This window comes from Vanacampus margaritifer, chromosome 4 (assembly GCF_051991255.1).
Source record: "Vanacampus margaritifer isolate UIUO_Vmar chromosome 4, RoL_Vmar_1.0, whole genome shotgun sequence".
Lineage (NCBI taxonomy): Eukaryota > Metazoa > Chordata > Actinopteri > Syngnathiformes > Syngnathidae > Vanacampus > Vanacampus margaritifer.
The window spans coordinates 18088353-18105596 of NC_135435.1; the positions used below are offsets into that span (position 1 = coordinate 18088353).

A 17244-nucleotide genomic window follows, 5' to 3' on the forward strand; every position below is an offset into this window, starting at 1 on the left:
AAGCCCGGCGGCTGAGTGGAACATCATCAAAACCAAGAATGAAGCAAGCAGAGTGCAATGTGGAGCCAAAGTGAAATCCCGCTGGCAGGCTGAAGCATCCAGCAACTGGCGGGGAATCCTACCTTTCTCGCACATCTTCTTAGTGAGTGAGCCTTCATCTTGGAAATAGATGATCCTCTTCTGCACAATGCTTGCCCTGCACAAGAGATGAGATGGCAGTGAGAAGATTGTCAGAAGCTTCCCCGAGGACAGTTAAACACCCGGGACCCTATTTTCGTGCCCAACGCAAAGTGCAGTCTAAATGCTTGCATGGGTGGAATTTTCTTTCATTTCTATCATTTTCGTGGATGGGCGCAGTTGAAATGGGTGTTTACGCCAAATTGTCAGGTGTGCCGTGGGGGTGTAATAGAAAACACCCTTGGTACGCCAGACGCGGTAAACTAGACTTGCCTGGACACGAAAAATGAAGATGTGCCACTTTTTAAATGAGTGAAACGTGTGCCTGTCTATGAATATAGGACCCCTTTGTGAGTATTATTGGAACACATTGGGAAATATTAGGAATTATAAATACTGTATATTTGGATGAACTTTGAGGGAAACGTTAGGTGAGGCAAATGCAGGGATTTACAAGATGTGCATAGTAAAACGCAGTAAAATGTGCACCAAACTTTCCATAAATATATATTTTTAAGTCATTAAAAAATACCCCAAAATATAATGTATGTTATGAGAATTACCACTCTAAAACACAAACCCTTCTTGGGGACTGTCCAACTTTTCATTAGTTAGGATTTCAAAAATTTCCTGAAATAAAGGATGAAGAAATAACCCCTTAAAAAGACCCAATTTTTGCCACCATAAAGCTTCTAATTAATGCACAGTATTTTTTTTAAGTAACATTTTAGCAATTTTAAGTACGGATTTTTGCTGTTGTCCTGTTATAGTCGTCACTTATCTGTTTTATGTGTCGTCACTGATAACTTGTGAAAGCGTAAACACGTAAAACAAAATGATGGTGATAGAGACAATTTCATAACCAAATAACATAACCAAACATCACGCATTCTCCAATTGTTTATTTTCAGTCATGTATACTGTGTATCGTATACTGTATACATAGATGCTTGTCACCAAAACAATAATTTTTAGGTCAGCTCAAACTTAGCTGTGTCCAGAACGACATTGAATCAGTACTGTTAGAACTGCACACAATTTGAACTTGACCCAAATAAAACTGTGACCTGTTCTGCGCACAAAATCATCTCTGCAGCAACGTATACCCTGGTGGGATACAAAATGGCGGGTGGGAAGCAAAGATGAACAAGGTTCTAGTTTTTTAGCTTATTCAACTTTGAGTTTGACGTACTTCACCTGACGAACTTTGAGGTTTTGAGGTTCAACCATACGTCAGTAAATCAAGCGTTTGCTCATATTTGCTCCGACACTCAAGCCCACCGCAGTGCGTACCCGACGCAAAAGTAATACGCTGTGAGATGGAAGTCGAGACCTTGTGCAAATTGAGCTGTCAAAGAGACTTGTTCGTCTAACTGGTAGGGTCTTGACATGTAAATCGCTCCCAAACAAACCTATTCAGACACCAAACAGCTGAGGGTAGAACACAAGGCCCCCGCCATCTGACATTCTAACACAAGCCCTTCAGACGGTGATGGCTGCCGAGATGTTCCCATGGCGATGAACCCCAAACAATGTGGTGTGTGAATGGGAATGGAGGGCCTGGATGGTCCAGCTGGACTGGTCGCATACCAATTATTGTGGAGTATCAAACTAAGTTTAGCTGAACACAACTCACATTCCCGGAGAGAACGGATAAACACGCTGCATAAAATGAGATGCACAAAGTGAATTGTATATTGACAGATATAGCGTTCCTCTCTTGATCAATTGTTTGAGAGATTTACAATTGTAAAGTGAGAGCCTCATCGTTTTGGTTGGATTCCAGTTTTCCACATCAAAAAGATGAGCAAAGCAGTATTGGTGGACCTTGTTAATATTGACTTTGAAGCACTGCCACGTGTTATATATTCCTCCATTAAGACAAGATGATATTGGATTTGGCTTCAATAGACTGGGAAGTCATAACTTCCTTCCCTTACAGACAAAGGGCTTACATACTATATTGCACATTCATTTTCATCAATTCTTTGCGGCATTGCCACCTTTCACCGGTGCTCTCATTCCCATATACACTACATAAGAGCTTGCATATATACGGTCGGCCTGTTTTTGCAAATTTTGTCTACGAGTGGGCACACATTCTGAAATTTGGCGCAAAAAAAATTTGCACTCTACTTGCTCTAGAATAAGATAATAATAAATCGTAATATTTATTTACACTTTAGATCATATTTGGGTGAGTGGGCCCTGAATTAAAATGAGTCTGACACCGCTGCAATACATAGTTTGTTAGGTTTAATGCAGTGTGCAAAAAGTAGCCTATATAATACATTAAATACTGTATTTCTAATTGCTGTTGAAATAAGAGTAATTAAAGAAATATTAATTATACAAATGTATCAATGTTACAAATAATTTACAAAATACGAATGACACATTTTAATAGACCTACTTTTCAGTAAACTTTGTTTTGTTTTCAAATTAAAGACTAATTATGACCTTTTTTTTTCCTTTCTTTTTTTTTTTTGCCAAGGGCTAAAATTTCACTTCCAATCTTCGTTATTCTATAGGCTACTTTCAGAATGTGATTGTTAGTCAAATCATCTTGTTTCGCTGTTTTTATTCAAAACCGAACAAATTATATTTACTTGCCAAATGCCAGATGGTCATTCTTGCAACTGTGTGCAATGATTAACCTGCAAAGAGTGACATCACAACTGCTGCTGCTGCTGCTACAAGAACTAACAACATCTTAGCCAATGACCACACATCACCAGTGAGTGAAAATCTGACCAATGACAACACAACTGAAATAGCATTACTTTTGTACCGAGCCACTCTAACATAGGTTAAATGACAGCAAAATGTATGTAATGGAAGCATCCTTTTTTATTTATTTTTAAATCACATTAGAATTTGCAAGTGTACCTAATAATGTGTCTAATTTGCAGATTTGGGCACTTCTGTCAATCGCCAACTGCGTTCAATGACGATGCACACTTTTCGGTGAGTGCACAATGACGCAAAGTAAAAAAAAAAAAAAAACACGGACTGAGCACCGACTAACCGGGTTTACGTCCGTCAATTGGGGGGAGTAATGACGGTCCTTTTTATTCCGTGTATTTTTGCGAGGCTTCACGTCATTAAGCATGCTCCGAAAATGCGGAAGCTAATAACGGAAGTGCCCAACTCTGCTCATTTTTATGTGGCAACATGTTGTTTCTGTGGAAAAGAGAAAAAAAGATACCCTTTAAATGATGCCCCCCCCCCCACTCCCTCACTTCTAATTGTTCCCACTTTAATCTCACCTCAATTTCATATATCTCATGGAGAGTCGCACACACTGCTTCACCCTCGTCCACTTTACTGGGCTGGCCAGACAATCAAGTGGAGTAATGCTTACTTAACATCCAATTTAAATTCTATCTCACTTTGCTAGGTCCACACCGCGACCGATCACAATCATGCCTAAAGTGCATTGATTTGAAAGAGTGCATATGTGTGTGTGTGTCCAGAGAGAGAGAGTTAAAATTATCATTTTCTTTCAAAAACTCCTTCCTTTTTACAAGCTAAAGAGATGTGAAGAAGAAAATTCAATTCTCATTTTACCCTACCAGAGATTAAGAGAATTAATTTATTTATTTTCGCTTCACCTGTAGATTAAAGAACAAAACAGCACCTTTGAGAAAATGTGTTGCAAACAGTGCACAAAAGGGATGCGATAATGGGGCCGCTTTGAGTTTGACACCTGCATGTGGTGGGATGTTCACTGATTTGCTGTCTCACTAAGACCGCCCATCAGAGTGCAACACACGACCCCGCATATCTCACAGCAGACGGAGATGAGGAATAAATTGCCTCCCACCTACAAATGGAGAGAAAATTGATGGCGGAAACTTCACAAGTGACTGCTGTACTCGCATATGACTTATTCAGGCTTTAAGGACCGCGATGAATAAAGCCTGCAGGTTCCGCTGTGGCAAAGTAGTTTCACTTTAGGCGTTTACAGGTCACATTCAGTTTTACGAAGAGGTGGCTCCTGGTGAAATGCATAGAATGCAATTATTCACAGTCCACTACATAGACACATAAAATTGAAGTGTTGGCTTTGCTGCGAACAGTGAACAGAATGTCATTTATGTTATTCATCTTATCCAGTGGTGCCTTGAGATATACAAGTGACACGACTTGGGTTTTTCGCGATATGAGACGAGATATCAGTGCTGTGTTGTGGCAGCTTAAATTACTTCAAACCAAGCAGGAGATTGTGAATAATGTGAAAAAAAAAAAAGCTTCAAGACATTTAATGTCATCCCCGGTTAAAGTTTACAGACAAAACAAATTGCATAACACAGGGAAATAAATGTTAATTTACAACAACATTGCTTCAAAAATGCAAAAAGCCATAGATGGTGTCAGAATAGCATCATGTCACTGTGTTATAGCCCACAAATTAAGCAGCACATGTCTGAAAGAGTAACACTGAAGGCCCTATTTTCGTACCGAGCACAAGTCTAGTGCAAAGCGCATGGATGGAGTTTGCTTTCTTTTGATATTTTGCCAGACTAGCGTACATAGAAGAGTGTGTTTGCGCTGTTGTGGGGTGGAATGCAGCCGACTCCCGGCCAATCAAAGCGGCTCCCCATAGCATAAATTGACTAGCTGGAACTGATTCCCACTAATTTACAATCGGCCAGACGAGTCTTTAGTCCACATTGCGCAATACGTAAGCATAAGTCCTCAACATCCTCAGCGGTAGATAAAATAATAATGTTTTCAACCAACAATACAGAAAATGAGCTCAAGTTAAGTCCCAGCAGTTTTGGTTGAGAATAAATCTCAAGTCCTGAGATTCCAAGATGAAATCAAATAATAAAACTGTGTTTCCTAAAAATAGTCTAGAGACCAATCTGGAGGGCTACCACACTGAAAATTAACAGCTGTTTCAAATGGTCAAAACACTCCACAGGGATGTTTGTTTTTAATGGAATGTGTTGAATATGAAACAAACTCTTTGTTGGCTGTTGATGACAGCTACGCATTTTTATTTTAGATTTTTTTTCTGGAGAGCTCAGTATTGTTTATTCGGTAATTTTACTGATTTGACGTGTCATCATCATTGCTCTCTCTTTTTTTTTATATATATATAATTTTTTTTTATATATAATATTTTTTTTTTTTTTTTTTTTGTATGTGGGTGAGTATGTTCATGTCCGTGTGTGTGTGTGTGTGTGTGTGCGCGCGTGCATGTGAGTGTGTATTCATTAGTTCACCTAAAACCTATTAAAAAATCCCATACCGTTCATCTAAACCAGCCAGAGTCGTGAGGCCATCAGGAGACCCGAGGAAGGACCAAAGAAAAGAAAGGAAAATTAAATCCAGCACCGACCAGACACGCATTTTTAACCAACAGTATCCTGCTACTAAGGCAGTGTTCAGTGATCAATAAATTCATGTTGACAGTTTCAAACTAATCTACTGTCCTTTTGCAAACTGCAAATAGTACGTTGCATCACCAGATTTGACATTGACGCATGGCGCTATAACTGGATGCTGAATGGTTTAAAAACATTATTGCTCAAGACTTAGGACAAGAATAAGCATCGTAGTCCAACTCTGTCATCATGATCCAACCTTAAGCCCAACCTAACCACCACGCTCAATCTTTCCATCTGAAAGACAGCAACTGCCCACCAATTATGCTGCAGTAAACCATTCGGGAGGGGCCACATGTGAGTCACGGGAGCTTTTAACAGACATGCTTTTAATTTCAAGGACATATGTTGTTTTTTATAATGACATCTTACATTTAGACTGACAGATGTGTAGCTCCGCTCAGGAAACAACATTGAAAGAAAAACAAGTATTGGACGTGTGTTAGGCTAACCAAAGTTACCCTACGATATTTGTGATGAGTTGCATTATTTTCGCCAATGTTGGTTGATTTGTGTATTCACAGATAAAAACTTTTACGGACCACAGTGTTTCAACATTGGTTGAGGTGTGACCACCTGTGTATATTTGTTGACTGCATCCGTCTGTCTCTATGAATAGCTCTCCTATTAAAAAAAAAAAAAAGGCTTGAAAGGACGTTAAATGTGTCGGACCTCGTCGATCAATACGACTTTATTAAAACTTTTGTTGTGCTGCTGCCCAGAGGCACACAACAACCTTCATTTTGACATCTGCAGGTAAGAGAAGAAGCCGAGATAAATACCCAGTGCCAGCCTGTAATCAGGATTTCCAGAGGTATCTCTTTTGAACGCTAAGCTTTTCACGCTCTTCTTCTTTCCTCCCACAATGTCAGGGTATTGCTATTTTTTCTTCTTTTGAGTGTATCCATCCAGGCTGCACACTTAAAGTCCTGGGAGAGAACTCTGACAAGCAAAGATGAAAAAATAAAAATAAAAAATTGACTACATATGACCAGTTATGAGATGTGTTGAATTAGCCATTAGCATCTTATGCAAGATCATTTCCTATTCAACATCATTGTTGTGATAAGATGGGCCTTTTATCATCCCTACCGCTCTTCAACAAATAAACAGCGGTAATGAAAACAATGCGGTGAAAAAAGGTCAAATAACAATTATGCAATTGATTGTTTTTCAGCTCTGATGTATCTTTTAGCAAACGACCCCTCAATACTTCCCTATGCTCGTGGATTAATAAAAGGATATCTGCCATGATCTGTCTTCATCTGAACATGCATAACATTGTTTCTGAGTGGGCCCGGAAGACACACAATGAAGACATTTATTGTTGTCAATCAACTGCAAAAACCAATGCAGGTAAATGAATAGCTTGAAAGGTCAAGTGGGAAAGAAAATGCTTTTCACTCTGCTTCAATTGTGGGGGGGGACGATGTAATGATACAGGATTATTATCAAGACTTAATATGTGCTAATAGCAGTGGTCACTGCAGAAGAGTTTGAAGTGCTACTCCTCCACGTTGAACATGCGTAAGCAACCTTTGTTGTAATGAATATGTCTAACTCAGTTTTGCTGGTGAGATTTCATCTTTATTTGTTGATGTTCTTCTTCTTATTATTTTTTTACATTAACTGTATCATACTGTAGGCTACTCTATTTTTTATGCAGATTTGAATTAAATAGTTAAAAGAAAAACGTCAATGCAGCAAAATGTTGACCAACAGAAAAGTAAGGGAAATTGTGGGGTAATGTTAAAAATGAACAGATGGGACAGAAATTTTGTTTTCGTTTTTTTTCTTAATTTTTTTTTTTATTCTGGGGAATATCGACCCCCCCCCCCCAAAAAAAAATGATGGGGAAGGGAGTAAGCAAGCTGTTGAATTATGATGGGCAGGACACTAAAGGAAACAATTACATAGTAAAATATTTGTGTCCGGATTTGTAACATAAAAAAAAAAACGTTACAGTACCTCTTAGAATGTCATAAAAATATCACATGGGATTTTGCAATCAAAACATTACCACTTTCCTTTCATCTTGAAGAGGGTATTGACCATGATCTTGCACCTACTTTCAGGAATATAAACTTAACATCCTCTTGAGAAGATAAAAGGTAAAAACACTTATAAGACGGAGCCATCAAGCACTCCACAATATTACAATGGATTGAAAGGGCACCGCAAATACACAAAATGACACACAATTCTTAAGTAACCAAAAATTGCAGCAGTATTCACCTGGGAAGTGTATAAACCAAACAACCTCAAAAAAAGGACAATGTCCTCTATGTTTGCCCAACAAGGCATTTGGGATGAGCCCGTAACTATCAACTCTTCTGTATGTCAAATGCAAATGTGAAAGACACTCCACTTGTATACTTTAATGAGGAAAGAATATGTCATTTATTATGTTTTATGCTCAATTTTATGTGCGACACTTTGTTACAGCTTTAGTTATTTTTGAAAGTGCTCTATAGAATAAAGTTGAGCTGATACTCGACATACATACTTGAGAAATACACATCCAGAGCCACTAGGGGGCGCGGTCCAGAACACCTGAATGCTGGTGCGTCGGCGAGGTGTCCCTTCGGTCACTGCAGGTGGGCAGTTGATCATAAACTGTGTCTCCTCCTCATCAATTATCTGTAAAAAAAAACAACACATTTTTATTAGATGAAAATAATACTTCGACTTGTCACATTTAGTATAGTTGCATCGACATTTCTTGCCATTGGAGCCCTTTAACTGCATGACATAAAGGTGACCTGTCTATATTCGATATTTATTGAATCATCTTGAAATAGAAGCTTTTTTTCCCTTGGGAGGTGTGACATGTACAAAAGATGTATGCACGTAATCACACTTGAGGTGAGTTCAATTGCCCATCAGTCTTCTAAATGATTATTCATGCCACAAATGTTATTATTAAATTTTAATAATTAAAATGGTCAATGGATGAAAAATATTGCAGTCGTTCCATTTTCATGCTCTTCAAATGTCAACCGTAAGGTAAAGCTGAAAAAATCATAAAAAAAAAAATCATCATCAACAATCGGGTGTGTGGGGATAATAAGGATACACAAATGTGAGTCTTCACATTTGTACTGACACTTTCTAGTTTGCTGGACTCCGAGGAAATTATCTCCAGAGCCTAAATGCATTTTACTGGTGAAATAAAGTAAAATTCACATCACAAACAATATCAGTATAGAATATTAAAAATGTGTGAAAGTCAATACTGACTACAGGATAAAAAATATATATTTTCGAAGAGGCAAGCAACATCAGGGCTCTAAAAGCAAGAACTTCCTGCCGCCATGAAGCTGTCAGCAGGGAATTTTCTTTGTCAGTTCATGTTATGAATGATTCCCCCTGGAAAATGGATGCTGCAAGGTTTAATGTGTGTGTGCGTGTTTGTGTGAGTGTGCATGTGCGCATAGGTGTGAGTACGTGTAGTGGACTTATATCAATGTGAGGACATACTCTTCAAAACACACTGGTGAATGCATTTTTAGAATGTGAAAAGTCTGTTGGACTTTGTGTATTTTGTCTGAGTGTGTGTCTCTGTATGCGGACATAGTAGACTTGGAAGAACATGTTCCCGAAACCACACACATTTGGAATGGAGGACATTATGTCTTCCCTCACTTAAGGCCTGATTTACGAAAGTGTACTCAGGATTGTGTCCTACAAATGGCCACACAGTTCTTTTTGCGCATTCTCAAAGGCGTTTATGCAAAGAGATGAATTTAGCACACATAATGTGATTTACTAAATTTGAGACCAACTGTGTGCAATGCCAGAAATTTTTTTTTTAAGAGACCACTTGAGCTACTGATTGATACAATCACAAGAAGGAGTCATGCCATATCACCTATGACTGAACTTATTTCAACTCTACATGCAAGTGCTGTGAGAGTTCAATAAAATAAAATAAACAACACCTTTATTTTTCACTTCCGCAAAATTATTGGAGTAATAGATTTATTTTTATGTTGTTTGTCTTCCACTAACACTTCTAATTCCATCACTTCAAGCAACACTTTCAATTCCATCACTTCAAACTTGATTTTGTGCTTATGATGCTCTTTCAAATGTTCCATTGTGAAAACCACCAGATGTAGGGGAGACCGGGGCTAGTTGCATCACGGGTAAGTTGTCACATTACAATTTTCTTCACTACCAGAAGGCACAACGAAAAAGTGGAATACTAGTTTTCTTCGTATAAATGGTCAGGGATTGTGTACTATCTAAGAAGAGAATAGAACGTTGTGAGCGGAAATAAGTGCCAGTTATCTGTTTTGCACAACCCAAAGTAAATTTTTTCAACTTCATATATTTTGAAACAGGTGTCGTACATTCTAGCAGCAAATCATGTGGACTCATTAGAGGAGCAATTTAAGCATCAGTCACTGCTCTGTTTTAAGCTAACTTTAAACCAGAGCAATAATTAGCCAACATGGTAGTTTGGGGCAACTTGTCTCAGTCATTTTGGGGTTTGTTGTCACATATGCAAAGAATGGGTCAATTAAAATGTACCTGTGGCAACTCTGTTGACGTATGCCAGAATTGTTCCTCAGATGATGAGTCTGAAGAGTGAGGAAAATAGTTTGCCAGGTTTTGTCTCATTGTTTAAAAATTGATTTTCCAGTTGTTGGAACTACAGTATGCACATGTCAGGACTGGTTTAAGTTTCATGATGAACCATCCATCCATCCATGAATCAAAATGCTTTATTTATTTATTTTTTGAATTCAATTTAATCTAAAATGTCCTGATTAAGGGAAGCAAAACAGGCACTTGAGGCTGAGAGCTATGACTTGCATGCCGGCATTTTCTAAGGACTTCATAATATTTCATGTTAAAGATTGCTCAATGACTTTATGGTAAATTTTCAAGATCAATGATGAACAGTTTCTCTGGCTGTACAAACAAACAACAAAAAGCAAGAGAATAAGGATATTTTTGTCCTTGTTTTATTACTTGCAAAATCCAGTGTGCCATCTTACCCCGTATGGTGTGACAACTTACCCATTGGTGTGGCAACATGTCACATGTTCACTCCCTCTTTTTGATGGCTTATAACTCTATACTGAAACAAGGTATGAAAATGACATGAATACAAAAAAATATACCAAAGACTTTGGTCTTTTATCTGGTATACATTTTGATTATATATGATGTTGTCATGTCTGGGAAGATCTGGCTTTGGTTGAGGGTCCCGATTGGTCCTGAGTTGGTTCCTGCCCTTCCGCGGGTTGACCAATCCGGGCCTTCAGCCACTTGTGCCTGGCCCCAGGTGTGGCTAGTTACCCAATTAGTGTGGGTGTAGTTCCCGGGTGGTGATCAGTCCATGTGGGATCATTGCCGCTTGTCACGGTCACCTGGAGTCTTGTCTGTCACATTGGTTTTGTATCTTTTCAGTTCCTTGTTTATTTTATGCTAACCAGTTCCTCGGTTAGTGCTTTCTGTAAAATAAAGCACGGCAGTCTCGCCCGCACTCCTGCTGTGGTTCTCCTGCCTCCCTGCATTTTGGGTCTTCTATCTCACACGCCGACAGACACCACGACGCTCCGTGACAGGAACGTAACGAGAAATATCTAAAAGTTTTTTTTAAAAAAAAAAGTGATACAACTAGCCCTGGTCTCCCCATAATGCTTAAATGCATGTTATTTTGCATCTTAATAAAACAGGCCATTGGTGAGTGTAATTGCATGCAGACTGTTTATTAGATGATCATTAGGTGATTGTTTTTTTCCCTCCCTCCTTCCTCAAGCGTACTTTTTTTTTTTTAATCTTAGAATCTCTGGGTGCTAATTAGCGAACCGCCAGGCTTCCCGTTCTGGCATCCTCTGTTGGTCATTATTACTTTTCATGCTTCTCGGATGGGTTGCGTCTGTGAAGACAAATTCCTTGTGTGTTTTTACATATTTGGCCAATAAATCCGATTCTGATAGTGATCATGGGTGGAACAACTGAAAACAACACTAAGTTGTGGTAGTTTGTGGGGGGGTGATGATAATGTGTGCACTGTGGACATCCTTAAAGAACATGGGAGTTTGTAGAGTATTTAGAGAAAGTGAAGACATTTTCAACAGCCTCCACTTTATCAGTAATATGTGATAGTGCATTTGTGTGTGTCTGTGTGTGCGCACATGCGTGGGTTGCCTGTCAGATTACACCCACTCGATATATCCGTGGTTTCTTACAGGAATCCTCGAGTGACCTGACTGGATGTCAGCACATGTTAAAAATCGGTGAAGCCTCATGGGTATTAATTAAGCAAAGTCTACACTAAAAAAAAAAAAAAAAAAAAAGCAACCAATTGCTAAGTGGGGTTTATATTCGACCTTTTTTGTTTACATACTCATTCCTGTCGGATGCTGCAAAAACAGACTGGAACGATTCAATCGGGAAAAATTATCACAGCATGTGGTAGAAGTTTGGCTTTAAACACGTTCTATTATTTCAATGTCACATCATCCCTTCCATGCTGCGCTAAAGCCTCATGAGGTATGTTGCCAACCTCTGATTTGACTCTGTCTTGAACCCCGCCTGACCCTCACCCCCCACCACAGTATTTCCCGAAATGTATTGTCCCATGAGATACCGCCCACCAGTTTAGCCACTCTAACATGCACACGCGGTGGCAGCTGAGTGTTGGATAAAAGTGTTTCTCACGAAGTCAGGAGCCGTCCTGAGAGGATGACGCGACGAGGCACACTGAGATTTCCAATGAGCTGCGCGTCAAATAACATCTTGTGTTGAAGCTTTCCGCTTTTTCTCCTAGCCTGGATGCCTGCCCACCCATGTAGGAAAAGAAGAATGGAGGAATTAAATGTGTGTAGTTGGCCAAGATGTGTGTGGGGTTCACAAAAGGCATAAAAAGCAAAAGATTAAGTGAGATGGTGACAATAGAAGAATACACTGTACTGTACTTCTTGACAGCAGGTTATTTTCACATGACATCAGGGATAAGATAGCAGTGAAGATTCTGCAGTGGTGCAGCGTGGGTTGCCAACGCCTGGAGCAATTCGGACAATTTAGGCCCCCTAGCCCTATTACCAGTCTGCACAAGGGTTAGAATAGTTTGGGATAAGCGGTTCGGAAAATGGCTGGATGGTTGTAATTAGTTTTTAGTGCAAGTTTGTTCGTTTGTATTCTTATTTTTTTCCAAATGCTTCATTTTAGTTTCGTTATTATTGGTATTAGCTTTATATACGTGTATGTATGGAGTATTTGACGAGCGCTAGATTGTTCGACGTTCGTACTTCTGATGACTTTGCAATAAATTAATACATTTAAAAGCTCATGTGTGATATTTATTGGCAAGGATTAAGACAAAGGACATTTCGGCTATAATTATCTTTCGTTTGAGTTAGTTTTATAAACATAAAATGTAGTTTCTGTTAGTTATACTTTTTCTTTTAATAACACACACGGTTTTTATTTCATTTTGGTTTTATTTATACATATAGTTTGTGTGCCGTTAACTATAACCTTGGTCTACACATATATAGGAATTCTATATTATTTTTAATGTTTAAAATGCGGTACTACTGACACTAAAATGTGTGGGTTCTAGAAATCATTGAATACATTCGTGGCAACTTGTTGTGAAGTGAACTGAGTTGACTTTACCGCCTATACAGTGCTTGTAGCTTGAATTTTTACCCAAAAGTCAAACCCCCAAAAAATTAATCAGCTGATCGTTGGCTCGTACCTTGAATTGCTCGTAATTCAAGTGACTCATATCTCAAGGCACCACTGTATGTGTACAACGTTTCTGTTTGCAAGATAAAAAGCAAACAAGACAGATTGGCAAATATGTGCAGCTGGCCTTGCAGTGATATGAAAATCGGGATCCGCCGGCATTTGTGCCAAGGCGCAGATGCACCGTCCACAAAATTGCTTGCCGAGCCCAATGTCTTTTGTCCCCTTTGGGGCAATGTATGTTTCTTTGAGTAGCGTTCTACAGCATGACGTTTTAGCATCCTCTTACATCAAGCAACTCCAGGCCGGGATGTAAGAGAATAGAAAGAATTCCTGCGACGAGTCTGTGAGGAGTCTGCAGGGCAAAAATAGAATATTCTACTTTTTATGACCTCAAAATTGACAGGCTAAGTTCACAGCGAGTGCCACCGCAGAGCAGTGTAACTCCGGTATATGTGGTCAGTGTGCACAGCAGAGTGAGTTGCAGTTTCAATAAATCAACAACAACAAAAATCATGCTAGGCGCACAAACATGTGGTTGTCTCTAATTATGTTTTTAACTGAGATTACAAAGACATTGCATGATGGGGGCTTTAGCACTTCCAGTTCTACAGTATCAAGTGTATACTTAACGAAGCATACTGTTAGTGTATCTATATCAATTTAAATATCCGTGTTGAAATGTATAATGAAGACAGAGAACGATAAAAGTGACTCAAGCACATTGCGTGACCGTTATTTCTCACACCATCAACCAATATTCTCCTGCTATCTGCTACTTGCACCGCATTAGGACTGCAAAGACCAAGACTTCTTTGGTCCTTCCTCGGGTCTCCTGACGGCCTCACGACTCTGGCTGGAAGTGTTCGGTTTAGGTGTACGGTATGGGATTTTTTAATAGGTTTTAGGTGAACTAATGAATACACACACACACGCACATACACGTACAAAAAAATATATATATAAAAAAAAAAATAAATAAAAAATAAAGGAGAGCAATGATGATGACATGTCAAATCGGTAAAATTACCGAATGAACAATACTGAGCTCTCCAGAAAAAAATAAAAAAAGACTGCAAAGACTTATTTGGACCCGTCGCTATTGTCAGGTGTGTGTGTAACGACACCCCGCTGTCTCTGTCAGCTCAACACTTTTCTTCCTTCCCTCTTCTTCCTCAGGCAGGATTTGCCTCAATAAAATGCTTAATTAGCCTCTAAACGCCAGCAGTTCCTTTGAGTGTACAGTAAACCACAAACGGAACTGCCTCTATGTGTTCGTTATGGTCACAGAGCCATAGAATACATCAAAAGAAAAGGTTGGCATGAAAAATTCAGCTTGTTAGAGGAGTTGGAAATGTCGACGTGACTAATAATAATGTGAATGTTTCTGACTATTTTATCTTACCTGGAAATTTCCAATGTAGTCCTCCTCCTTGTCTCCTGCTGCGCCGTCCTTCAATGCAATGAGGGTGAAGCCTCTGAAGTAGGAGGGGTTGGTCGCAAACAGACTCACTGGATGGAAGGGAGTCAAAGCAGCACAAGGAATTAAGATCAACTTTTATTCAGATGCCACAACCGTCTAAACATAACATATAGATATTATTATTTTTTTTCCCTTGAGGATGCAAGTATGTTTCAGATTTACAGATGTGTGAAAAGATGTTTAACAGGAAGTATTGTTTATCAAGTTGGACGTTAAATCACCAAAATTATATGGAACACGTCAGTTTATAATGTGAAAAATATCATATTAACAGCAACATAACAATGGAACAAAGGTAACATCAGGGCTCAACCCCCTACACAATGTAACATTTACGTTAAAATAGAGGAACTTCTACGGCTTTGTTGAGCTACAGTCAATATATTTAATATTTCACATTTAGATTTGAAACCCATTTGGGGGAGAAAAAAAGAAATAGGGGTGTGAGTTGTCAATATGGGGCAGAGGACCACCCAAGATGCACAATGACAAAATCCCCCAAAAATCCAATGAAAGCCATAAATATCTTAATTTTCTTTCACTGATATATATATATATATATATATATATATATATATATATATATATATATATATATATATATATATATATATATATTAGTGAACAATGGGGGAAATATTGGCATACAACATCACAAACATGGATTTTATTTGGAACTGGATCCATTTGCTTGCAAGCACTTGTTAGTGCCATTGAGCAAGGCACTGAAACACTTAAGTAGTTTAATTTACCATTGTCCCAATTTTGAGCATCTTCTTTGCCATTGCAGGACTAACACATTAAAAACAAATTAAATAAATTAGAGACAAGAATACAGATATTCTCAAATGTGTGCATTCATTTGTGTTAATATATAGTAAAGTGACAGCAATAACAATGTCAATGCCTGTTCAAGAGTTGGCTGATAGAGCTGTGCTCGAATATTGTAATAATATCAACCCTGTTGTTTTGACCAGTTTTATCTCATGTGCTTTTACTTTACAACCTCTTCTACTAATTTTGCTCTTTAAAAAAAACACACACATCTAATTGCCTCTGACTATGAAATAACATTTCATTTGAAACCACTTCCAACATAATCTAACATGATACAGAAGTGCAACGTCATTAAAAAAGGTGCAGGACGCACGCTAACCTCTGTAGGTGCTCCCTGGCTGGTAGTTCTCAGGGTCTCCTTCCACGCGAAGCCTGAACTCGTTGTTGCCGTCCCTTCGGGCGCTCTGAGCCCGCAGGATGCGGCTGCAGTAGCCGTCCGACCTAGCGCCTGCGTCGGAGGGCTCCTCGGTGGACATGAACGTGTTGCACGCCGCCGTGGAGATCAGAAACAGCAGCAGCAGCGTGACGCGTGGGTGCAGCCTGCGCGATGCCATCCTAAATCTTAAAACAACTTGCGGGGAAGCAGAGAGGGGGGAACAAACTTCCGACTTTTACTCCAAAATGTGAGCAAAGTGCCGTCTGCTAGGAGGCTGGATCCATTCTGGGAGATGGCAAGGACCGGGTGGGGAGCGACGATGTGCACTCTCCGAGGGAGACGCGCACACTGGAGGCGTCTGGCGAAAGAGTGGAAAGATAGCAAGCTCGGGGTCCGTGGAAATGGCCGAGCGTGCAATGAGTGTTGCGTGGCTGTCTCCAAGAGCACAGCTCGTCCTGTTGACCAACCAACCAGCAAAGGCAAACATCCTCACAAAGGAGGCAATGCGTTTGACATGCCGAACTCGGTGCGCGTGTGCGCCAGATTGCCGCGGCCACACACGCAGGTGCGGGCGCGCGCACACAAGCGCGCATACAAAGTATTCATAAGTTAGAAAGAAAAGTGGTAGTTGTCGCTAATTCTAGCAAATAACACCAACCGGAAGTTTACATGTCACTGTCTGAACACGTGCAGAAAGTGGGCACAATCAATGTACTACAGGTTTTAGTGAGAAGGTTTTTTGTGTGTGTACTACAAAATCTGAAAACACAGACTTTTATCTTCATTAAATATAAAATAATTGTCCATCTCAAATACAGACATTTATTTTAACCCCTGGGCGTTATTTGACCATTGTTTGGCTTTTTGTTGGTTCTGACCAAGCCATTTCAAAATAAAATAACGCCCAGGGGTTTTAAACATTAATTTAATTGTAATTGTTAATTAATAAAATCATGTCGTCCAGCCTCTAAGTGCACTTCATGAACATGACAAAAAACATAATTGACATTACATTTAAAATAGGTTAAAGCTGCATTGTGAAGTTTAAAATGCTCCATATATAGCCAGAGGAGTAAAAAGAACCCTGACTTTTAAACTGTGACTGCATATCAGTTTATATCTTCCCTTTAAGTGACGGAGGGGCGGAGTGGTGCATTGCAAGTGCTTGACACAAAGACTGCAGCTACGCTTTAGGCCAGAGGTAGCCCTCGCGAGTAAAAAAGTGGCAAGTCAAGTTCCGCGATGCACCTTTAAGGCCAACAGGA

General features: G+C 39.4%; 1 protein-coding gene across 2 annotated transcripts in view; it reads right to left on the bottom strand.

Moving 5' to 3' along the window:
* Positions 1–16522, bottom strand: part of spon1a (spondin 1a) — a 51207-nt gene extending 34685 nt beyond the window's left edge. For both annotated transcript variants that reach the window (XM_077564758.1, XM_077564757.1), the window contains exons 1-4: positions 15923–16522; positions 14689–14795; positions 8080–8213; positions 123–196 (exon numbers count right to left, since the gene is read on the bottom strand). In XM_077564758.1, the coding sequence (XP_077420884.1) occupies positions 123–196; positions 8080–8213; positions 14689–14795; positions 15923–16157 (550 nt within the window). In that variant the 5' untranslated portion in view covers positions 16158–16522. The remainder of the gene's footprint in view (positions 1–122; positions 197–8079; positions 8214–14688; positions 14796–15922) is intronic.
* Between the last annotated feature and the right edge of the window lie 722 nt (positions 16523–17244).